This window comes from Pygocentrus nattereri, chromosome 18 (assembly GCF_015220715.1).
Source record: "Pygocentrus nattereri isolate fPygNat1 chromosome 18, fPygNat1.pri, whole genome shotgun sequence".
Classification (NCBI taxonomy): domain Eukaryota; kingdom Metazoa; phylum Chordata; class Actinopteri; order Characiformes; family Serrasalmidae; genus Pygocentrus; species Pygocentrus nattereri.
The window spans coordinates 31,316,958-31,342,522 of record NC_051228.1 but is presented as its reverse complement, the minus strand read 5'-3'; the positions used below and the strand labels follow the sequence as shown (position 1 = coordinate 31,342,522).

At 39.8% G+C, this 25,565-nt stretch overlaps 1 protein-coding gene across 2 annotated transcripts; it reads left to right on the top strand.

Annotated features, from left to right (window-relative positions):
* The first annotated feature begins 1,899 nt into the window (after positions 1–1,899).
* On the top strand, positions 1,900–24,699 carry slc43a2b (solute carrier family 43 member 2b). 2 transcript variants are annotated; one of them, XM_017681876.2, is made up of 15 exons: positions 1,900–2,046; positions 2,638–2,864; positions 13,480–13,774; positions 14,257–14,312; positions 14,475–14,551; positions 16,556–16,648; positions 17,146–17,279; positions 17,387–17,583; positions 18,576–18,719; positions 18,936–18,953; positions 19,598–19,733; positions 20,865–20,997; positions 21,549–21,622; positions 21,730–21,853; positions 23,169–24,699. In XM_017681876.2, exons 2-15 carry the CDS (start codon positions 2,705–2,707, stop codon positions 23,328–23,330), a joined length of 1,803 nt encoding a protein of 600 aa, XP_017537365.1. In that variant the 5' UTR covers positions 1,900–2,046; positions 2,638–2,704; the 3' UTR covers positions 23,331–24,699. The 2 variants fall into 2 exon arrangements, with proteins under 2 accessions (XP_017537365.1, XP_017537372.1); XM_017681883.2 differs by lacking the exon at positions 18,936–18,953 and having other exon boundaries at positions 23,169–23,330.
* The last annotated feature ends 866 nt before the right edge of the window (positions 24,700–25,565 follow it).

Genomic DNA, 25,565 nt, shown 5'->3' with positions numbered 1-25,565 from the left:
CTTTTAGTTTTACTTTTACTTTCAATACTTAAGTCCATTTGAAGGCAAATACTTTAATACTTTTACTCAAGTGGAGGTCTAGAGTAAGGACTTCTACTTTTACTGGAGTAATATATTACCTTGGGTAGCTCTACTTTAACTCAAGTACATGATCTGTGTACTTCGTCCACCTTTGCTCTTGAGAACGCTTTCACAAGGCGAAGTACCCTTTAATTGTGCAAAAGGTTCTCTGGGGGTTGACGGTTCTATATAGAACCCCTGTCTTTGCTAAAGAACCCCCGAAAAGGCACTATTTTAAGAGTGTAGCAGTAAACCACTCTATCAGATTTTGCCTGATCACATTTCTGCAATCTGTACCAGCTAAATATGAAAGTCCCATGATTTGAACACGTTCATCAACCCCTATCACGACCTCTTTGTGTCGTCCTAAACCCCCACGAGGCATTGATCTCGTTCCTCAGATGTCTCATAAAGGGTGAGAAGGCGGACAGAGTGAAGTGTCTTCTGTTGCTCCGCATTGATGAGATCTCAGGCACAGAGACTTCCCCACAGTGATTGCACTAGTTGCGAAGGTGGACAGTGATCGCAGGCGCGGTGAAGCACCGTGTTCTAAAGGGTGACCCATCGCTGATAAGGCTGTTCGATGACTGAAAGCTGCTTTTCCAGCAGGTCTCCGGCTGAAGCCAGTGTTGAGCAACAGCTCGGCTGCAGCGAACGGCATGAGCTCAGTCATGAGGGCCGCCTTCCTCTCTCAAGCCCTTTTACCAGAATGACTTCTAAGCTGCGAAAACTTAGACGGCACTGCTGAGGTTTAACTTTCCCAGACGAATGAGTAATATTTCCAGCACACAGAACAATCAGCCCACCAGACGGCTGCGTAAATCTCTCCGCACTTCCGTTTAGCATCCTTTCCGCTGCTATCTGCGGTGTTTTCTTCAGTTCTGAATGACGCTGCGCTTTTTGGCGTGTTTGCTCTGTTTATCTGCCGGTTTGCAGCGCTGCAGGACAGATTAGTCTCCCTGAGTCTCTAGAACCACTAACAAAAACACCCAGAGCGGTGGTGACCTCTTCACCTTAAATGGCTGAACAAGTTAAACGTCATCTCCATATATGCTGCATTTTATTATTATTATTCGGAATTCATCACCATTGAACATTAAATAATACAATTTACACAGTTTTTTGCGTGTCTTAAGCCTGCACGCACATACACTTTTGATTGTAATATTTAAAGAAATATTTTTATCTTTAAAATAGACCATTTATGCAAGATGTTTTACCTTGGCTGCAAAAAAAAAAAAAAAAACAATAAGAATAGTAATAATAATAATAATGTACACATATTTCTGGTAATATTTTTCCTATTTTTTTATTTCCTTACGCAATAGAATGCATGAAGGAGCACACAGGAAGCAGAACAATACGTAGAACAGGAATGGGAAAGGGAGTAAACAAAACTCGGTGGTTTATAATCTAATAATCACATGCAAATCAGAGTTAAGAAGGAAGAAAAGAACATTGCCACAGACCAAAGATCGTCTGTCCCCAAAAGGGGACAACTTCACGTGGATATTCAAAACATCCATAACATTTAATATAAGTTAACGTCAAGAGCTCGTATATTAGTCTACTCATCGTGAATTCTTTACACAATGTAAAATGTAAAGGCGTAGAAAAAATATGATGCACATTTTCTTTCCTCGGTTCACACCTAGAACTTAAATCCCTCCGGTATAGCGTCTGTAACGGCGCGGTACCTGAAGCAGTTCCAGCAGTAGTTGCGGATCTCGCCGCTGATTGGCTGCTGGGAGAGCCACAGGTAGCCAATAACAGCCTTCCAATGTTTTCCACAGTTGAGTTCCTATAAATCAGACAATTGGGCCAGCGGGCATTTCTTACTGAGTGACCACAGAGAGAGAGAGGGAGAGAGAGAGAGGGAGAGAGAGAGAGAGAGAGAGAGAGTGTGAAGGTGTCTGTGAGAATTTAAGTACACTGTAGCATCGGACACACGCGCGACCACTTCGGTGGACCCCGTGTTTCTCACAGGTAAGTAAAAAGCGTTTTGTGTACTTTGATGAGGTCAGAATGCATGTCTGTGAATTATAGATGTTGTTCGTTGTGGTTGTTGACTGTTCTGGGATTAAACTACCACTAAAATACTATTAGAGGAGGTTTTCGGTCAGATATGTGAGCACTCAGTGTTCTCACTGAATTCAGTTCAGTTCTCAGTGACTGCTCTCCATCAGGTACAGTCGGTTCACTGAGATGTAAAAGTTTTTTTTTGTAAGTGACTTAAGGACTCCTCGCAGCTTTGCCTACTGCTAGATTATGAGAAACGTGAAGGTCTGATAACCTAAAGTGCACTGGAACATGGAAAAAGAAAAGAACAGACGGGGCTCAAGTTGGATTCCTTCGCCCAGCTTCTGCTTTTTCTTATTCAGCAGTTATTTTCTGGCGCTTTTAAAGTGGGAAGGAAATTTCGAATAAGAAACTAAATTAAGTTTCTTCTCCTTCTAGAAAAAAATCTGCTTTAAGCAGCAGTTTCACTGAAATCTCACTACTGTAATAGAATGCCCCTCACCCCCCCCCCCCCCTCTCTCTCTCTCACTCTCTCGCTCTCTCACTCTCTCTTCTCAGGAAGACCAGCTCAGTCAGAGTGTGCTCACCTATCCTCTCGTAGTCCCCTCACCTGGTCACCACTGCCATGGCTCCAACCCTGACCACAGCGTTTGCTCGCCGCTGGTGGATGGCGGTGACAGCGATCATAGAGAACCTGCTGTTTTCTGCTGTACTCCTGGGCTGGGGCTCTCTGCTCATCATGCTCAAGTCTGAGGGCTTCTACTCCAACCTGTGCACAGAACACGGTAAGACTTATATACTGTACGAAAGTGTTAAGCACATTACTAGACACATCATATGGATTTAGTGAAAACAAATGGTTTGCCCAATATGCATAAACCCGCAGTCAAAGGGATGGGCATAAAGGACCCCGAAACAGGATGAAGTGCAGGCCATAACAGTAATACATACAGTATATATGGCATATAACAAGACATTACACTCCCTTAAAAAGATTCTGCCTGTTAAGAAGGGCTTTATAATTTTGTCACTGTTGGATGAAAATCTCATATGTCTGAAATGGAAAAACATTCTTAATTCTAATTTATGGTTTTTGGACCATTTGTGTTGATCCATTTGTCACGAAATATTCATGCAACTTAAAGAGTGGCTGGTCTTTATGTTAAATGTAATGACAGGCATGATATACAGTGCTGTATACAAATCAATACACGAAAACAGCATTAAAAAGACATGTAGAATGCATTGCGCTCTAGTAGTGCCAAAGACTTTCATCAACTTTCATTGAGCTGCAAAGCAAAGCCCCCGTAAAAGCCCAAAGCCCTTTGTGCTCTTCTTCATGAAGGAAGAATGAGTTCCTCCCTGAGGAGCCTCACTTCACTGCAGACTGCATTAAATCACCTCTTAATCAGTGACCCTGCATTTAGAGTCCTCTAAAGGACTGGGAATATGAGATGTGGTTCCACAGGGATTCAGTGATAAGCCATAAATTGAGAGGCCTAAGGCTGAATAAAATGTAGCTGGTCATTAGTAACAGCTTAATGGTTGTTTTACTGTATTTAGACAATGTGTTTTTTTTCTTCTTCTCCTTTTTTCACAAGACACATTCTCAGCCATATTGATCATGTCACAGTTGATTAACTGACTTCAGTTTTGACCAGGTAGCTCAACAGGGTCTAAAGAAGGCGTGCTTTTCGGTCTGTCTATATCTGAACACACCCTGTCCCAGGCCTTTTCTTTGTCCTCTGGAATTTGAATTTGAATCCCAGAGAAACTGGGGTAAATCACAAAAGTCAGGTTGATGGGCACAAAAGCAGGACAACAGAGGGGGAAAAGGAGCTGCTCATGAATGGAAACAGTAGGAGTCTTATTAGCTGGGACTGATCTGGCTACAACAACAAAGACCAGGCCAGTGTGATCCCTGCTGGTAGGTTCATATCAATGTGTCTACAGCACCTTTAATGGAGTACTCTACTGTTTTTCAGCCTAGTCTCTATGTGCCTTATCTGTAGCACACTGACAATCACTGTAGGCTTGATGAATTTCCCTGCTCTTAGAAAAGAACATGAAGCTTCTTTCCTGGATACTCACACAAAAACAGAAAGCACTGAGCAGTTGCTGAATCCTGCGAATAAACATTTGAAATGCATGATTATATAATGCAAATTCAAAACTTCAACCGTTACAGTCCAACAACACATCTTATTTTAAACCCTAGAGAAAAAAAAACCAATAAAATAACAAATGTAGTTACGTTTCATTTTACCTTTGTAGTATGTAGTTTTCCTCATATTTATGCATGATCATTCAAAGTCTGTGAAACATTCACCCACGCCACTACTTTGATAAAATATTACCTCACATTCTTCCCTCTGGAAACTAGTTCTATCTAGGAAAAAAATTACACAGATTAAATTGCAGATATCTTTCATTCTACAAAATAAATGTTTTACTAGTGTTTTACTAATGGAATTTAGCAACTGCCCATAGGCCCCTGTTATAATTCAGTTTAGGTAACAGGAAAATTGGTAGAATAATACTGTTTGTGATAATTAACTGTCCACTACAGATACAGTAGAAAGACACTAGGAGTATTCCTTTTAAATGTCTTAGTGAACACATCAGTGCCCTTTGATAAGCTTTGGCTTAAGGCAATGAAGGATTAAAGGCATTAATTTACTATCACTGCAATGTAACAGATCTGTCAGCTCCAATCACTCAAAGATAAGGCAAACAACATCTAGTTAAAGGTGCTGACCAGATGAATGTGGTGTCCTAAAGCAAACAGGTAGTCCGTAAGCCATTGAGTGCAGTGATATGCTGCTCTCTATTGGACATGATGAACCACAATGCTGGCAGTCGTGCAGCCTACATGCTCAGATGGCCAGGGCCTAGAAATCACATGGAGCAGCAGTTTATGAGTGTATGAGGGAAAGTTGCCTGAGGTGGCAAAGTTCCAGGGTTACACATGCTGCACAGCTTCCTCAGCAGAAATGATCAGATGATCCAGGCCTTTGCCCTGCTGTAGAGTTAGCACATGAGGTGGCCTCACTCACCCGTCTGTTCCTGGATTTTTCAGATTTGGCGACCACACTGCATCGTCAGTAAGTGAAAAGGGCAGCTTCAGCATTAACTTTACCTCCTTCATGTCCTCGCAATTTCAGTCAGCCTCGTGCTGAGATGATGTACTACTGACTTAAGCATTTCTGATTTAATGAATGTATTTTAAACGTGTGCTCAAGTAGAACGTTTACAGGTTTCGAAATTCCAAAGCAGTTCTGTCTGTTTGCTTTGGACCTCTATTTATCTGATTGGCACATTAAACATGATGATGTTTGCATTATCTTTAAGCAATGATATACCTGTTACATTACAATGATGGGCCATTAAGGGGCCATATAATAGAATATGGAATTTCCTTCACTTTTTTAAATAAAGGATTTTGATGTACTATCATATACTATATGTATATGTATATACGTACTATATATATATATATATATATATATATATATATATATATATATATAATGTGTGTGTGTGTGTGTATACCTTATATTCACCTTTTCAGACAGCAGTAGTTTAGCTTCACCCATTCATTCTGAAGGTATAAGAGGTTTATCAGCTGCCAATCAGAACAGAGCTCATTTACATATATTAGTCTTATAATAGAATAATAATAGAAGCATCCTGTTTATTTTTATAGGATGAAGAGAGTTTGGAAAACAGCCATAAAAATGTATTAGGACTTTTTTTTACTACATAAAATCACACAAATGGTGTAAATGAGCCACAAGGAAAAAAATAAATGTAAGAAAAATGTAGGATATGGTCGCTTTAGAGCCTCCAATCCACATCAGTTTAATAGATGCATCTAAGATCCTTTGTACTTTTGATGTTGCCACTAAGTTTTTATCTAATCTCTATTTGCTATATCTGCAGCATACAGTTGATAACCACAGACAGTAATTTTGATGAGGTTTCCAGTACTTTCCTGTTTACTCATAATTCAGCAAAAACCAAAGAGCAGTTTTCTTTCTCTGCTTTGTTAACCGCCATTCTTCTCTTTTTGTCTAAACTCTAAAATGCTAAAGTTTGAAAATGAGGTGCATTCAGTAGCAAAGGAGTCCATGTGTGGAACCAACAGAATAGAATGAAATTAAACCCAAAACAAAATGAGTAACTCAGCATGAAGGACTTAAGTGAAAATAAGTCAAAAGTAGATATATAGCAGTATACTTAAGTAGGAGAAAAGTGTTGGCATTTGAAATCACTTCATCGTTTTTTTAAGTAAATGGAACTAGTTATTATGCAACTCTGGTTAATGAATTTTGTACTTATTAATCGAGCTATTATTTGATAATGTTGGAACATGTTAATGCCTAACAGTTGGCAATGTTGCCTATTATTGCTCCATTACTGCATGCCTTAAGCACTTACATTTACCCCACCTTGTGTTTCGCTGAGTATGTGTGACTGCTATCTTCCAGGGTGCGCCAGCTGATAGTAGTGGCATTTCTCTACTAAGCTGTTTTTAATCAGACGTTCTTGTGGGAATACACTTCTCATACATGGCTTATCTTTCTAGTATTTAGAATAACAGCACTGCAAAAAAACATACAAAACACATGCAATACTGAAAGCATGAACAGTCCTGAATATATATTAAGTCAAGTCAAAGTTTACTGTTTTCCTTTGCCACCAAGCCACTTTACAGAAAAATCCAGGTACAAGCCTATATTAGACATCTAGTTGTGACAGTGGCAAGGAAAAACTCCTTAAGAGCAAGAGGAAGAAACCTTGAGAGGAAGCAAGACCCAAAAGGAGAACCCATCTTCCTCTGGTTGAAACCAGACAGCAAAACAATAACATAAATCATCACCCAGAAGTATTTAAATTAAGCTTTGAAAATCAGTCACTGGTACCAGTGAAAAGCAGTAATCGGCCGTTAGAAGCGCATCACATGGAATTTAATATTAAACGCTTTACAAGCAGCTCTAAAGAGTTAAAAATGAACACAGCTCAGGAACATTTCAAATTCCAGCCAGATATCAAGCTGTCCTCTTTGATCTGATTCCCAGCTGATGGACTGTAATAGGCAATCAGCTGTCAGTCTTATTTGCGGTGTTATTAATGGATTACTGGATGAAATAGTTTACCCCGAGGCCGGCTACTGATTACATTATTATTTTGACTAAGACAACTTTTTAAGTCTTTTACCCATCAGTAACTTCATATCTTTAGCTAATAATTGAAAGCAGTTTATTTTCTATTTTATGGTGACCAAAAGGGTCATTAGAGCAATATAATCTTTTATGGTTTTACCAGCTGCATGTGCAGTCATACATGGACACACGACACGTTTTGTTGATTTAAGAGAAAATGAGTGAACACATCCTCTACAAGTACATACTTCTGCACATTTTAATGCACAGTTACTGTTTGTTTGATTAATTTAACATTGAAAAAAATAGCTTGGGCAAAGGTTATGGCATCTTTTGTTTTATTTTTGTATGATCATGTTTTATTGTTTCCAATATGTTAAAAACAGACAATAAATAGAAATGATGTAGCGTAAATGTGGAGAAAAATGCAACTTTCTTCCCTGCAGAGGATGTGTTCAATTATTTTCAGTTAGAAAACCAACAAAACATGTAGTTTGACCAGGAGTGTGTAACATTTACTTAGGACTGCACCTAACCATCAGCCACTCTGGCAAAACAGTAAAAGGCTTCCGTGAATTCTTTGCTAACATACTAAATCAAGAAGAAGTAAAAATCTCCTTGAGCATTTTAATGTACACCCATCCTCCTGCCCAGTCCTGCCTGCCCGCTCACCTACCTCAATAAATAATTTAAACTATTAATAACGATAGTCACAATAAGCAACAAGCTTTTACCAAGCACCATAGCTGTAGGCTACAGTAAGTTATAATTGCCAAGCGACATAACAGTCCAAATTAATTACTCCATGAGCAAAACAGTGTATTTAATAACCACAATAACTAGCAGATAAGTTAAATTAACTCACTTTTCAAATAACTTTACAAGGACACCATGTCAATAATGTGAAGCACTGCTCTTATCAAGCATCAAAAACTATTTGACTGCTACTAGCGCCCCTTGTGGAGAACTTCAACCTGCTAAACATCAGTTAGTCAGAGAGTTATAAGCCCGATCAGATCTTAGAAAGAGAACCATTTGTGTTACACGTCTTGTAGAAGAGTACAGGGACCAGGTATATAAACCACCTTAGAGGCTGTTGATACGTATTTTTTCTGCCGGTCATCTGTTAATGAAGGACAGAAGGTTGATCTCAGAACAGATAAGGATCAGCATATCTTATCTAAGATGCAGTGTGGCTGTGTTCCATTAGCAATCTGTCCATTAGCAATCTGATCTGTTCCCATTTTTTTGCCCTGTTGCTACAAGTAAATGGAACTAGGCCATGTTAACCTTGCGCAATGCTCCTTGCTATCAGGACAGTATGCGAGATCATTTAAAAGGAACAATACAGCTGTAACTCTTATTATTATACTTATACTAATTATTATACTCGTATTATCACCAACACTGATCTCTTTTTAAGGCCTGAATGGGAGCCAGCACAGAATCATGGATCAGAAAAGAGGTCAGGACAGAATATGATGTCCCAGTTGAAGCTGGACTCTCAACGTGCTGCCCAGTCACCTGTGCAATGCTTTGCGGCCGGGTGTTAAGGGCGTCAGAGGATTCCACAGGGTGGCAGAAAGCCCCCCTCGGCCTCTGTGGACTACGATGCCAGCACAGTGTTCGGGGGAGGTGGCACGTGCAGGAGAGAAAGGCTACTCTGCCACTCCTCTGAGAATATTTGACACCTTCATATGCACACGCGCACACAACCAGGCTCACACTCTGAGCATCACTTTGCAGCTGGGTGGTAGTGTATAGTTGGAAAGGCAGTGTGAATGTGCAAGGAGAATTCTCATTTTGCACTTAACACATGCTTTAATCCACTCAAACCTTTATCACAGTCGCTCACCATGCCAAGCCATATTTACGAGCCGCAGGTTTAGCTGCTGCCTTCAGAAAATCCAATAAGGGGTGATGGGATGGACTACTTGCAGGTTTGATGACACAGGGTTCTGCAGACTTTGGCAGATCTTTAAGGAATACTCTGTAATTTCTAGGACTGGGCACACTGCAAACCAGGATTTAATCAATTTAAAATCATAAGGTAACTGATTACACAGCTTTTTCTGAGTTAACTGGAGGATATTAGAGTTCACACAACTCAAACTTCTTAGTCTCATTCTGCCTCATTCCACCACATAATTTCATCTGCCATTTTCTTCTCTTGGGCTTCCAGATATGGACAGCTGTGGCTTTGCTGGGGTCTTCAAACTCATAACCTCCTGATGCTGGGATGAATCATTAGATGGTAGACATGTTCCCATGCTACTTTTCCAAGTTAAAACACATACTCTACAGTGTATTAAAAACGTATGGGCACAAAACCTGGGTAACTTCAGGTGCTCCCAAGTGGTGCAGCAGACTAAGCGATCAACCCAACAGGAGATCATTGGATTGGACCCAAGTGATGCCATAGCCATCCGTAAGTGGTACCCAAGAGAAGAAACCAAGAGAAGAAAATGTCTAATGTAATTGTGTGATGGAAAGAGTCCCAGCTAGTGGGGAGACAATAAAAAAAAAATAAAACAACTTTGATATTATTTACCAAACTGAGTTGCAGAGCTAAAAAATATTAAGAGAACTTTTTGTTCCGAGTCAAGACTCATCAGTTGTCTAAATTACATTTTATAATCATGTGATTATTGGCAGCAATCTTTGATTGTTTTTCATTATAGTCACTAAATATACCCACTTCCAGCACCTCATTCACTGTCATTCACCATGGACAATTACTATGTACAGTTCAATGTACACAACAGAAAGCCTGTTAAACTGAAGAACACATACAATAGAGCTAATGAGCAGATGCTGAAACACCTTCCCATTAACGTAAGTGTTTTGAGTCAGTGGTGACAGTTTATTTGAGACTAATGACTTTCAAATATATTTTAAGAATATTTATATTTACCATATTTTCACAGTAGTAATGGCACAGCTTTTATTTGCCCAGAAGGACTTATAAAAGCAGTTATCGGGATGCTTGCCTTTGCCAAAAACTGGATCAAACAGGAAATCAGGATAGACCGTGCCTGGTAAAGATTATCAAGGGCAGTGTGGTGCCACTAACGCTGCCACTAACTGCTAAGACTTGCTATTACAGAAGAATTCTGTGTTGGCTCACTGTGTGGCCTGCCAGTGCAGGAGTGTGGCAGGGAAATCCAGTCACATCCAGATTGATTACGTAACGATCCCAAAGTGCCACAATAAACTTTGTTCCAGCAGAGCGCAATAAAAGAACAGCAAACTGGTGCTTTTCTTCTCTCTATCACAGCCTTATCTGAGAGCACGTCATGATAATACTTGCCCATCTAATACTTTACTGCTGGCTGAAGGTCATACAGTACATTCATACAGTTACTATGACAGGCTTTGCTCACAGTGGACATTTTCTTATTAAAAACTGTGCTATGGCTTTATTTGTTGCCTGTTTGGGTGCTGGAGTAATTCCGATGGCTTGTAGCAGCAACTACAGCAGCTATTTTTCTTCCCGTGTTTAGATTGCCATCAGTTCATGTCACTGCTTTGTTGAATATATGCTTTGCGCAGTCGAGTAATATTCAGTTTTCAATGAATAGCATAGTTAGTATCAATAGAGTTTGCTAACTAGCTTTCCTTACACGTGGTTTCACTTTGTTGTTTTGCAGTCAAGGTTAAGAAGTTTATCAGTATGCTTATCAGTTCCGAGTATGCAGTTCACTTCTTAGTAAGCTGGTCATTTCTAAGGTATGCGTGTCTGTTTTTTTGTGCACTTGGACACTTTGACTAAACTCTCATGTTTTGAGTATGTTTGCATAGCTGTGATTTTTCCAGGAACAGGCCCTCAGTTTCTGGAGCAACACGTGTGGCATTAGTGCAATAGATCAGCCACGGCAGCTATAAAGATCCGAAGCGTATGTCACTTCAGGCTTCGGCTCCACTCGCATGACTTCTCCGCTCTTTCACAGGTTCTGCCCCGTTAATGCAGGCTTCGCAGCTTGTGTTGGTCAGCAGAAACCATCAGCGGATGGGAAAGATGTCCTGTTTTGACGAATCCTGTGAACTGTGTCAGCTCTTTTCTGCTGTGCTTGTAGTTGCAGAATGTGATTGCAGGAAGTGAAAGCTGGAGTAGTTATGCAACATTTTGGGACATCTGACTGATGAGCATGTATTAGGTTTAGAAAGCTTTTTCTACTGATGCAGAAGAGTGCCTTAGGGGGTATTCAATGCATGTATGTGTAAAAGTATAAGGATGTAGATGGCATTGTTATAGGACTGGGTGAGTAGTTCTATTCTGTCTTCACACTGGAATGTGCAAAGCAGACAAGTTGGACTGGCAGCTTAATAGGTTGGTCAGTGAGAGTGGCTGGATAAGTGGCTTGCCTGGTCCATCTTCCGACTGTGTATGTAATAGTGTGTTTGACTGTCCCCATCAACTCAAAGTTAGAAAATTGACTTGTTTCCAAAATGGGACTACCAGACATTTGCATTTGGAAACTAGTTTATTTATTATGTGACGAAATGACATATATAAACTGAAAATCACTAGTGTTACGTTGGTCAACGTGGTGTCAGAGAATGTACTGACTGGGGATCCGTCCCAGCTTGAACTTGCCTAAATTTCCCATTTGTATTAGCAGCTGTTTGAATGCAGCTTCCTTATGATAAACTTGAAAATTCCATAAAGGGCCACATAGATTACATAAGATGCTGGATACCAGTGAGATGTTTTTTTTTCTGTGTTCTTCTATATCAAGGAAATAAAATAAAAGGATGTGTTGACCAGCTCTCCAGTCGTTGTTGCAGAGTGACACCAAGAATGATGAACACACACACACTTTCTAAGCCACTTGTCCCTCAGGGTCACAGGGGGTGCTGGAGCCTATCCCAGCGGTCATTGGGCAGAAAGCAGGATACACCCTGGACAGGTCGCCAGTCCATTGCAGGGCAGACAGACAGACATACACATTCACACCTAAAGGCAATTCAGCATGACACAGGGAGAACATGCAAACTCCACACAGAAAGGACCCTGGTCACCCGGCCAGGGAATGTAACCCAGGCCCTTCTTGCTGTGAGGCAACAGCACTATCCACCGCGCCACCGTGCCACCCAGGGAAAATGCAGCTCAATCTAATTAGTTTTTGCTTAATAATTTTAAAAGTATTTAAGCTAAGTATTTCATTCTTTATAGAAGCAGCCTACAGGTTGTGGCAACATAAACTTTGTAGCCCCTACTATTTGTGAACAGTTTAGCTGAAAGTAGCAGTAGTGCAAATGTTATGATTAATCCTATAGGCAGGGCTAATTGCAATGGACTGTGCGGTTATTTGTAGCTACATCATGTTTTTGAAGAATCTGTGTGTAAAACTTCCAAAAAATTGTAAAACGTTCTAAAAAACTGCAAAGATGTTTTGAATTTTTGTGATGAGACTCTAATTGTGTTACAACTAACCTCACCATGTGGAAGCTGTACTTTATTCAACTTTTCCAAGGTCAGAAATAAAATATTGTGATACTTATGAAAATAGGGGAGGGCAATATGCTGGTATTTTAGCATTGTTGTAATGTAACATAATATATTATATTGCAATTGTATAAATGACATGCATTTCTGAGCCTATTATGGATGTCATCGGTATATAGATAGATAGATAGATAGATAGATAGATAGATCTAAATATATCTAAATATCGCTGTTGTTGGAAGAAAACCTCGTATCTCCAAAATAGTAACTTTACAGGAGAAGGAAAAAACATACTTTACTTTCAGTGTAACTCAATGGAACCAGATGAATTTCCTAGTCATTTTGGTTCATTTCTTTTGGTCCATTCTTCATGAAATTTACACACAATATAAAGAACTACAGGTTTTTTCATATTATGTCAAAAACAAAAAAATGCAGCGATGTTTCTTTAAACAGAGCCTCTTGTTTTAGAATGTGATTAAATACATAATCCTGTTGACTGTCTATACTTTTCAACCAGTTATAGCATTTAAACAAACTTTAGCATGATAATCCAATAAAACAACAGACTCTAAGCTCTCTAAGCTCCATTCTTGTCATAATCCTTATTCCCTTCCCTTCCACTCTTTCACTCTCCGTGCATAATCCTTGCCGTAATCCTCATTACGGTGCCTGATAAATGAAATAAAGGGATTGTATTGATTAAAAGAGATTAGAGTGTTTGTGCTGTTGAAATGAACTGGCTAAATTGGATACACTTGTTTCTATTTTCATTTGCTTCTCCAGGTAACAGCTCTGCCTTCAATGTCTCCCTGCCGGCCGGAGCTTCATCAGCAGGGGATGAGGAGGAATATCAGTATGACGACTATCAGCATGAGCCTCGTGATAGTGGAGTGGAGGTGGTTCCTCTGAAGCCAGCGGAGGATGTTCTGCGTATGAACGGGTGGCTGATCTGTAAAGAGCAGGATGAAATGCTGAATCTGGCCTTCACTGTCGGCTCCTGCTTCTTGAGCGCTATCGCACTGCCCCTTGGCATCGTCATGGACAAGTACGGCCCACGCAAACTCCGCCTGACTGGCAGGTTAGTTCCACACAAATGCACAAAACAATGTAGGCACTACAGTCTTAGTCTAAATCAGTGTATCGTTTGGTAGTTAAATTTGTCAGATACTGATAAATATATGGAAGCTAAGCTGCAAAACCAGCCCATTTTGAATTTGTTCTTTTTGTGGTGTCATGAAAAACCAGCATATTTACATATATCCTCCAAATCATTATATGGAAGTTTAGCTACAACCATTTATGCTGAAGTTGTAAGGTGTGTTTTGACCTGGACTACTTATTGAATAAGGCACAATGCAGGGCAGCCAATCAGAACAAAGATAATTTACATATAAATGTCTTAAAGGCACAGTAGCAAAACTGTTTAATTTTAAGGGATAAAGAGAAGTTGGAAAAACATGGAAATTGATTAATTTTAGTACATAAACCCCAAATTCACAATCTGACACTCATATCATTCAGCCAAGCACTGTTTTATTAAAACTGTTTGCCTGTTTTCAGTGCCTGCTTTGGCTTGTCGTGTCTGCTTATCGCTTATGGAGCCAGCAACCCCAACGGTAAGACTACAGATATTGTGCAGCTTAGTGGATTGTGTTAATTACTGTATCATTTGCTAAGAAAGAAGTATTTGTGTGGATTAATCATTTAGAAACGATATATTTATTTTTAGAATAGTAGAGCAGTGTCTGATGAAGGCTGTTTGGGTGTGTTTCTTCCAGAACTTTCTGTCTTGATCTTTGTTGCTCTGATCTTCAATGGCTTTGGAGGAATGTGTATGACCTTCACGTCACTTACGGTGAGAAAACGGTCATTTGGTCTTTCACTGAATGCAGTTCTGCTGTTTTATTGAGGTTTGATTTTTGTTATGTCCTTTTTCTCCTTTGTGATTACCTTTGTCTTCTCTCTGCCTCTCTGTCTCTCTCTCTCTCTCTGTCCAGTTCCTCTTCTCTGCTCACTTGGCTGAATGCCCAGGGTCCTCTCTCTGCCCATTATGACTCTTTCGGTACTTTGTGTCCCGAAATACAACAGGGGCTCTGGAGAGAGAGGAGAAAATGAGAAAGTGAGGAGGGGGTGGTTGATGAATGAATGAATGGAGTGAGGAAAGGAAAAGAGAGTTCATCCATTGTTTTGTCATCCTAGCCTTGTTTATCGCTACTGTGTAGACTAACGGACCAAACAACACCCACAACACTTTCACTCGCTCTCTCTGGCTCTGTCTCTCTCGATCATTCTTTCTTTCTTTCACTTTTTTTTATCCCTGTTCTATTTTGTGATCGTTTTTCTTTCTGTCTCTTCTTAAAGTATCTTTCATTGTTTCCATCTTTTTCATTTTTTACTTTCTCTGTTCACTGTTCCCCCCTTCTTGTATTCCTTCTCTCGTCCACTCTGCCTTTCTTTCTTTCTTTCTTTCTTTCTTTCTTTCTTTTCTTCTTTTCTCCTGTTCATTCTTTAAGTTTCTTTCCTCCCTCTCTCTCTCACTCTCTCTCACTCTCTCTCTCTCATTTTGCTCCATTAGCAAACAGTGTGCAGTAGGTTAATGATTAGGCCCATCTTGGTTTCTTTGTTCTCTGTGTCGTTTCTGTTGAGTGGGTTTTGCTGAGGCGTGAGTTGGCTGTGGTAACTCCAGATGTTGTGGTAGTCAAGCACTGACCCAGCAAAAACAACCAAAGGTCATCACCATCTCCAGGATGGCCTGAGGCTTTAATGGCTTTATGGACAGAGCAAATTTTTCCTATGACTGCAAATCATTGCAGCAAGGCAACTCGTTTAAGTCCTTTGAATTACCCTTTTGGAAGTGTTTAGTATGCTTACATTAGTGATGGATGACCTTGCAGGAATAGATGTCATCTGAAAGAAAGTTGCTAAGGAAAAGTATTTGTAAAGCACTGGTCAGACATTTCACTATGTAAGTAGCCTCATGCTTCTCTACACAAACAGTACCACCACTGGTGCTGAAACCCAGATCATAGGAATGAGTGATAACAGCCAACTGCTTCAATTAGAGAGAAAGAAAGAAAACACTAGGCAAAGAGTGAAAGAGAGAGATGTTTATCTGGATCAGTTGTATATGATTAGTTATATATGATATTTTTTTCATATATTTTCAGGATAAAAACTAGGATAAACAATGAAAAGGGGCAAAGTGACTTTGTAAAGTGATTCTTTCAAAAACTTCTCGTTTCATTTTTTTAACTAAGTGTCTTAAAAAGTATTTTCCTTGGCTACTGAGATTGAAGTTAGGGTTAGTCTTGTATTAGGTAGTTAAATATACATAAGTATTAGGTAGTTAAATATACATAATATGTATTACATGTAGGTACTTGGACATACATATTGGCTTTTTTATATATATGTTGTTATATTTATCCCATGTCCCGATTGTGTGTGTGTGTGTGTGTGTGTGTGTGTGTGTGTGTGTGTGTGTGTGTGTGTGTGTGTGCGTGTGATGTTTCATAATATGTGATTTGGCCACTTGTTTACCATCTCTCCTGTGTTGTCATTGTCCCCCCTTGCTAACTCAGGGCTGTTTGGCTGCTTTATATTCTTCTGTTTTGGATTCAAAAAGCTTCTGTTGTTTTGCTCTCAGCTCAGTGCTCAGTGTTTTACCGCTCCACTGAGCACTGCTCTTCACATAACTCCAGGGCTGGTCTGAGATCAGGCCAGTGGCCATGTCCGTCATGACCCTCATGTGCTGCTGATCCATAAACAGTGCTGCTGCCTTGAGATGATTTGTGATGTTAGATACAGAGTTATAGCATTCACTAAATGCACATGAATGTGCTTCTGTTTGTCTTTTCAGCTGCCCAACATGTTTGGAGACCTGCGTTCCACCTTCATTTCACTTATGATCGGCTCCTACGCGTCCTCCGCCGTCACTTTCCCTGGAGTTAAGGTGTGTTACATTTCCAGAACATGTAGCAGGGGTGTAAAAATGTGATGACTCAAATGTACTGAAGCAGTTTTTAAAGTGTAACAATATTTGTGTTTTTTATATAAAAGCTGTCATCAAATGTAGAAATAATTTGAAAAGGTACTGTTTCTTTTGTGCACTCCACTACAGTGTAGAAGCTTTATGCATGTCCGTTGTATTCAGAGCATTTTCATGAAAAATGCTGAACCATACCGCATAAACGAGTCAAATTCTGGTGAACCTAGAACCTGATCCTAATCATAGTGATCTTCAGTATTCAAGTGATGTCTGCACTGGCTCACTGTGTGCTGTTTCAGTTCATTGCAGTTTCCTTCAATTTAGATAAGATTCATTATTCCATGGCCGGGGGGCTGTCAGCTACTGTACTGAGATATCAAAGGTAGAAATTGCTGAAGGGCAATACGGCAAAATGAGAAAATGATGCACGAGTATTATACTTTCCTTTTGTCTTGTCACAGGTGATCTATGACCTGGGGGTGACCTTCATCACTATCTTGGTGGTTTGGGCTGCGTGTGCCGGCCTCGTCTTCCTCAACTGCTTTCTCAACTGGCCTTTGGAGGCCTTCCCTGGTCCTGAGGACATGGATTACACGTACGTCTTGCACTCCATGACACATACATGCACACTAGAGATCTTGTTAATAGTAATGATTGCTGTGTCTCATTTTACATATGGTGTTTTGGTCTATTCTTCTCCAGTGTGAAGATTAAGTTCAGCTGGCTGGGCTTTGACCACAAGATCACTGGGAAGCAGTTCTATAAGCAGGTGACGACGGTGGGCAAACGACTAAGCGCAGGCAACTCTCTCAAGCAGAAGGAGCTGGCCACCAGCGAGGGCCACAAACTCTGCCTCTCCACCATGGACCTAGAAGTGCATTGTGAGCCTAAAGAAGAATGTAAGACTTTTTTGTAACACTTCGACAACTGTTTTTTAAAAATGTTTGGAGAAAAAAAAAATCATAAATTGGCACATTTGCAAATGTGAGACGTGACTGTTGATCTGTGAGGCTAATGTGGCTAACAGGTAATGCAAGCTTATAGACACCAATTAGCATAGTGCAAAAACTGACACTGTCTCAAGTTATCTTAGGCTACGTTCACATTACCAGGGTTAAAAATCAATTGTTTGCCTTAAAGTGACACAGATCTGATTTTTTCAAATGACAAATTTGAGTCACATGCCTACACAGATGTGAACCGTCAAGTTGGATCAGCAAAAAATCTGAACTGTGCAGTGAAGCTTGTGATGTGAACGTAGCCTTAAATTGACTTGCTTAAGTGGTTTCTGACACTGTATGATGTATTGTTAGACAAATGGACACATACATGGACAAAATGCAAGGCTTAATGATGCTAGTGCTGTTTTAGCTATGCAACACATGATTGTCCAACTTTTATAGATAACGCTGTTATTTGGTGTCAGAACCAACTTAAGCAAGTCACTATGATTTCTGAGGTTTGAGGCAAGTGTGATGATTTAGGCATGCATTTTTGCATTCTGCTAGTCTGGTGGCGAAATGTTTCCATTACTTATTGGCTGCATTCACTTTGTAGCTCCAGTGCAAAATTAAAGATCTAAGACACCAGACTGGTCAGTTATGTCTGGGATCATTGCCAAGTTGTGTAAAATGATTTGCCACACGACTTTCCTTAATTCTTGTTAAAAAATGTTGTTTGACAAAAACGGAATACTGTTTTTATTGTTGTTACGTCACATGATTTACAAATCAAACAAATGCAACGACAACATTCAGAAATATTATTAGTAGAAAACAGTGGATAAACCCTGGTATTTAAGGATTAAGAGAGATCAATAAAACCAGACAGACAGTAGAACAATAGGACATCAACTGACCTTAAAGTGAGTAAATGTTGTTCTTGCCTGCAGCTCAGTCCTTCATGCAGAGCATCTTCAGTCCTCTGTTCTTGCTCAGTCTGGTCACCATGTGCGTCACTCAGCTACGTCTCATCTTCTACATGGGAGCAATGAACAGCATCCTGGAGGCCATGAGCGATGGAGATCTTAGTACAGGTGTGTGAGCAGCTTCGATATTCCACCAATTTCTGGGCCTCTAAATAAATTGCCTGTATTCATTCAGTTACAACACCAGTTACTTTAAATTGTAAACCAAAGTGAATTGAAGTGAATTGAATGGAGAATTCTGTAGACTTGCAGTGAATGCATTACCTCATGGTAATTTTCAGTGGTTCCTCTTTCTCCTCATGCCCCTTTGGACTGTATCTGCAGTTGAGAGAATGGAGCTGGGTAAGATAGTAGTGGATTCTGTAGGGTAGCTTAAGTAGAAGTTTGTGCTTTCAGCTGCTTGCTGGCCCAGCATTTAACCTTGACTTGCGCAGGTTAATGCTGGAGCAAAACGCTCACAGTCCACTCACTCTCTTTCTGACCCTGTTGTCCAGATAAATATGCTTTCAGAAACAAGCGCTCACAGTCACATTAGACCCAATTATTAACCACAGTAGTTACTGACTAACCTCCCATTATTTATTGCAGAATTTGTTAATAAATCTCTCTGTCTTCCTTCCATCTCTTTATCTCTCTCCCTTTTTCTTTTTTATTTCTCACTCTCTTTCATTCTGCTTTTTTCCTCCACAATTCTTGCTCTTTTTTGTTTTCCATTCTCTTTCTCCTATTCTTTCTCTGTGCTTTTCTCTCTCTATCTCTCTTTCTTCTTTCCTCTCTTCTCTCTTTCCTTATGTTGCTTTTTCTTTTCTTTGTCTCTCATCCTTTATACATCTCTCTAACTTTCGTCTTCATTTTCTTTCTTGCTCTTTTTATTTTTATCTGTCTTTTCTCTCTCCCTATTTGTCTCTCTCCCCTCTTTCTTTCTTTCTTTCTTTGTGCATTTCTCTCTCCCTCTCTCTCTCTCTCTCTCTCTCTCTCTCTCTCAGTGAGTCTCTACTCCTCTATTTTTGGTGTGATGCAGCTGCTGTGTCTACTGACCACTCCTGTCATCGGTCAGATCATGGACTGGAAGCTGAAGGAATGCGACGACGATGGCGAGTTTGACACGAAAGATCTCAGCAAGTGAGTCAGCACCTGAATGTGCATATGTACTGATACATCACCATGCAGCATATTAACATGTCATAATCTATTAATATGTAGCTATAAGATGTTAGCTCATAGTCATTCTGCATTAACACTTAGTCATATGTTACATCGTAGAACATGGCTAAAACGTATGCTGCCTGCCTATGTGCAGAACTATGTGGGGGCCTAGTCATTGCCCCACTTTACACTGATAAACAAGACGCCTGCAGTGATTGATCCGACTGGCTTTTGCGCAATGGACTCTCTACGGTCGCTCTTTAAAGACTGAAGAAAACAAACAAACCTGTTAGCCATGAAAAACATACAGCCATTACAGTCAGAGCAATGGTTCCAAGCAGAAGTCTTGTGAATGACTGATACTGATTTTTCATAAGTTAAGATTAAGTGATCCTTATTAATCCCACAATGGGGAAATTTCACCTCCACATTTAACCCATCCGTGAAGTGAAACACCACATACACACTAATGAGCACACACACATTAGGGGGCAGTGAGCACACTTGCCCGGAGCAGTGGGCAGCCCTATCCACAGGACCCAGGGAGCAGTTAGGGGGTTAGATCTCTTGCTCAAGGTACACCTCAGTCATGTACTGTAGGCTCTGGGGATCGAATGGGTGACTTTCTGATCACAGGGCTGGTTCCCTGTCCTCCAGCCCATGACTGCCCCACAGGTTTGCCTCATGCCTCAAGACTGCCCCTCATGTTTGAAGTTTGGGTACCGCTGAGTGCTTGTTCTTTGCACATTCATGGCTTTTATATATTTAATATATCATAGATGTACATGTATACAAAACCTTGTATCTGCCTTTTTATCTTTTTTTTATTTTTTGATAAAAATTTTAAAATACCAGCTTCCCCTTACAGTGTGTGAAACCCTTATGATGAATGGACCAATAGAAATGGTCCAAAACGAATACAAATAATATATTGTTTTATAAACTTGCATTGAAAGTTAACAAAGTTTTTTGCTTCTCTTATAAAGTTACCGTTTTGGAGATTTTACAGGTTTTGTTCAGACAGTGACGATATATATCAAATATATTCGCATTTTTACACATGTAGTCCCTGTTTATCTGTCCTTACTCACTTTCTGCTCCTCTCAGGGACCAGCCCCAGCCCAAGCGAAGGGACAGACAAATCCAGAAGATCACCAATGCCACACGAGCCTTCTTCTTAACTAACCTCTTGCTTGTTGGCTTCGGGATCACCTGCCTCATCCCTATCCTCCAGCTACAGGTATGCGAGACTTCCCTTTGTTCAAGAATGAAACTGCTCTCCAATCAGTTTCGCCTACAAAACACGTACCATAATAAGCATAAACATGGTTTCAGGTAAAACTGATCTAAATAGGTGATCATCATGGCCAGCATGAACACCAAAACAGAATAATAGCACATCTTTGTCAACACTACTGCATAATTTGTTCATCTCCTCTATGTGGTCTAAATGCTTACAGAGAACTTGCAGTGAATACGGTACACAAATCAAGGTGCCATGAAACGTTCTTTGTGATGATGCCATGGAATAACCACTTTTGGTTCTGTAAAGAACCTTCGAGTTAATGGTTCTTTGCAGAGCCATTTTAAATAAGTATGTAATGTGTGAGTTAAGAAGCTATTTTTTATACCAGTTAAAGACTTTTCCTAAAACCACACGTAAAAGCCAAGAACTGTTTGTTTATAAAAATGTAGTAATAATTTTTGCACTTACATAAAAAGTAAGCAATAAAAGTGAAAAGATGGGCTAACTGAAACCCTGTGTCATTCTCTCACTCCTCTTCCTCCCAGATGCTGTCCTTTGTTCTGCACACCATGGTCAGAGGCTTCATCCACTCAGCTGTTGGAGGACTTTATGCTGCTGTGTAAGTTTCTAAACCTTCTAAAAGTCTGAATTTTGTTATATAAAGCTGTAAACACTGTATCTATATGGTAATGACATGGTGATAAAAGAATGTGTATTTGTCTTCAGGTACCCCTCATGCCAGTTCGGGACTCTGACAGGGATGCAGTCTCTGATCAGCGCACTCTTTGCTCTGCTCCAGCAGCCTCTCTTTATGGCCATGATGGGACCACTGCAGGGAGATCCGCTCTGGGTATGAACACACATATACGTCAAAGCAGGGGTGGACAGTATTATGCTACAGTGCTGTGCAAATTGAGAGATTCAGTTTCCAGACAAAATGTTTTTCTTTGTTTACTGAGAAAAGGAAATGGTCAGAAAAGAACTAAATCTTCCCTGGACATCTAAGATGTGGAGAGAGATTTTATTTAATTATGTAATTATGATTACTTTGTGTTTCTGGGAAGCCGAAAATGCAACCAAATACTAAAACTGAACTTTGAAGGTGAGGAAAAGTATCCCTGCAGATTTCTTTAAAAGATTTAAAGCAAGTCTCTTGAAAGAAACACAAGCTGTGATAAAGGCAAAGGGTGGACACACTAAATGCTGAAAGATGTTATTATATATATATATATATATATATATATATATATATATATATATATATATATATATATTATAGTTAAGTATTGAGGCTTTTGAGTAGTTTTCTGTTTTCTGCTTTTTCCCGAATTCCTGAATTACTATAAATTAAATAAATGGAAAGGTGGTCTTTGACTTTTGCGCACTACTGTACGTGATTGTTATTGTCATACTTTACCACATAATATCCTTTTTCTGTTCTGCAATGGGTATCACGAGTGCATATACTGCATATATCATAAAAATAGACAGGATTATACAACAACTACATTTATGGCATTTGGCTGACGCTCTTATCCAGAGTGACTAACAATTTGAACATTTTACATAGGTAGGACAAGGCGGTGTTAGGATTCTTGCCCAAGGACTCTTATTGGTATAGTGTTGGGTGTTTTGCCCAGGTGGGGATTGAACCCCACTTTACAGTGTAGAAGGCAGAGGTGTTAACACCACTACACTAACCAACCACCTAGTGTACAGTAACCGCATAGTAACAAGTACAAGTAATTGGTTGAATGTCAGCTCATGTTTATTTATTGTATAATCTTTCTGTTTCCACTTCAATAATTTATATTTGCAGATGTTGAATTTAAGAATCAGTACCCATGGCTTTTATAGCCTTTTGTTCATTCCTATTTGTTTGAAAACCTCAGAAAAACAATATATTAACACGTATCTGGTATTATGCAAATACCAGACCTGAGAAATGAAATTATATAGTGTTGAATAATCACAGGAGTGTGGATGACTGAGACTGCTCAGTCTGTCTACCTCTCTGCAGTACAAATTCCCACATCCACAAACCTCACACCTCGGAAAGCTGAATAATTTCTCACACACCAAATAGACATGATGCTGAATAAATAAATGCTTTGTGTGAAGACATTTTTAACTTTTCTGTCTCTTTTTTCTGTCTCTTCACTAAGGTGGACGTAGGTCTTCTCATCTTTAGCATGCTGGGCTTCCTGTTGCCTCTCTATCTGCTGTGCTTCCGCAGAAACCTCCACAAGAAGAGGAAGCAGAAAGAAAATGACGCCAAGATCTACATCAAAATCAACGGCAGCGACAAGCCCGAAGCCTTCGTCTAGAATCAGGCCAGACACATCCAGGGAAACAAAGATATGAGAATAAATGAGAGAAACTGTCATAACACACACACACACACACACACACAAAATACGTTTTTTCCGCTCTTAGAGGCTCATTGAACTGATAACGTTGTCATGGAAACTGACAACTGTTAAGCCATCATTGTGGAAGGACGACAGCAATGAAGAGAGAAATATACAAACCTCATCAGTTAAAAAAAAGTGGAATTAGTGGATTAGTTTCGATGAGGAATTTTCCTCTGATATTTCCTGTATGTGCCTGATCTGTGGAGAAAACCAGAAGCATACACATTTCTCCTACTTTCAGCCGAGCTTCCTGGCTCTTGGTGCTTTAACGACATGCAATAGAGTCGTTTAGTGGGAATAAACTGGCAAAACAGCCAGTCCAGTGTCATTTGAAGTGCCTCAGCCCTATGTAAAAACCTGATTTCCCTCAAACGGGTCCTGTTTTAATTTATTACCATCATTTGTTGTGGTGTGGTCAGAGTTTTATATCTGTGTGTTTTAAAACATTTATTAAACAAGCTTGCAAAGAGTGCTCCTGCATGTAAAACACCACCGCTGGATGAGTTATGCTAGGTATTTCTGTGCCTTTAGTGCTAGCCTCATTCAGCAATACCCTGTCCTATATAAATTAGTCAAGAAGTAGCACCTCCAACCCATTATGTGTTTTATACATGTGCTTGGACATAAAATTGGTGGCCTTTGTCGCCCCCTAGGCCTTAAAGAGGGAAATGCAGAGCTATGCATACAGTGTGTGACTGTGCCACAAGCGTAAAGCCTGTCCAACTGTACTGTTTTTGAAAATTAAGATACTACCTGTTGTAATGCTATTTATTTAAGTTTAATAAATAGATTTTCCATTAAATCTTTAAATGAATGACGACAAAAGCCGAAATGTACAGAAGCCATACGCAGCGTTGCACTGTCACAGGTTGTGACTGAAGTGTGTTTTGTTGTTCTCAGGCCCACATTTCATGGGAATTGCAGCACTTTTAGCTCATGTCTTAAACCCTCAATGACTCACTTTCCTAAGACTTCATTTGCCCTTGTTATGTTAATGTGTTAATGCAGCTTAATGCTAGGTAAATGTGTGTATTGAGGTGAAAACTGACAAAGCTGGAAATGCAGGATTTGTATGCATGACTAATAGTCTGAAGAGAGAAGGTGTGATGGTCATATCTGTATATTTATTTGTTTTCTTCCTTCATTTGAAGCCCTATATGTGAAGAAATTCATTTAATAACCATTTGCCAAGCTGTTTCTGTGTTCCAAGGGCTGCATTAGTGCTTCTGTAGGCATTACTGGTGAGGAGTAGCATTAAATAAATGTGACTTTCTTCATTTCATTGTTGCTTTGTCTATTATGTGATTATTTGTATGGCAGATGTAGGTGACAGACTGAAGCAGATGATACTCCTACTGTGTAATACGCTTGTGTTAAATGTCTGTAAAAGCAGTCATTAAGTTGGAAGGTCACCAATTTTTTTGTGCAAAATTGAATTGTTGGGGAATTCAGAGTGGCTTCATGTGAAGTGCCCTACTGCAGAGAAACTCTCCAACTTGGATTTCTTTACAGTGGTGGTAATTGGAACCAGAGGTCGCAACCAGGGGATAGCCATTTTACTTGCGATCCCAAATGTCCAGTGGACCTGAGTTTTCTGAGTGCTGTTGATGGTGAAGTACTGGTAAACAACTACCTGCATGTACCGCTCCGCCATTAATGGAGTTTAAAATATGTTTTAGGCCAAAAATCTTAAACTAAAAGCACAAAATGATGTCTCTGGTATCAGGCAGCAAATTCACAACTATTTCCTGTTATAACTTTCTGTAGGGTAACTTTTAGAGCCATTAAACTCTTCGTCTGGTTCTTGTAACCAACACAGTGAACAGGGCTGCCTCAGGACGTTTCTCTGCAATGGAGCTTTTCACAGCAAACAACACTGATTGACTTTGTTTACATCTTGGCCATTTAGTTACGTAAAACTATTTAAAAATGGACTTTTTTGGAATTGACCTTTAAGTGATGACAGCTTTCATTTCACGTACAGATGCGCTGCTTGTCTAGGTCTCCTGGCAAAAGATAGAGATGACTGAGTAATAATAAGAGGATGCTGCTGGCTACAGATGCGCTATAAATAGAGGCCAGCTTTGCTTTAGTGTTACATAATTTCTGGCAGATTATTGCTGGTGGAGATGTGTAACTCCTGAGCCT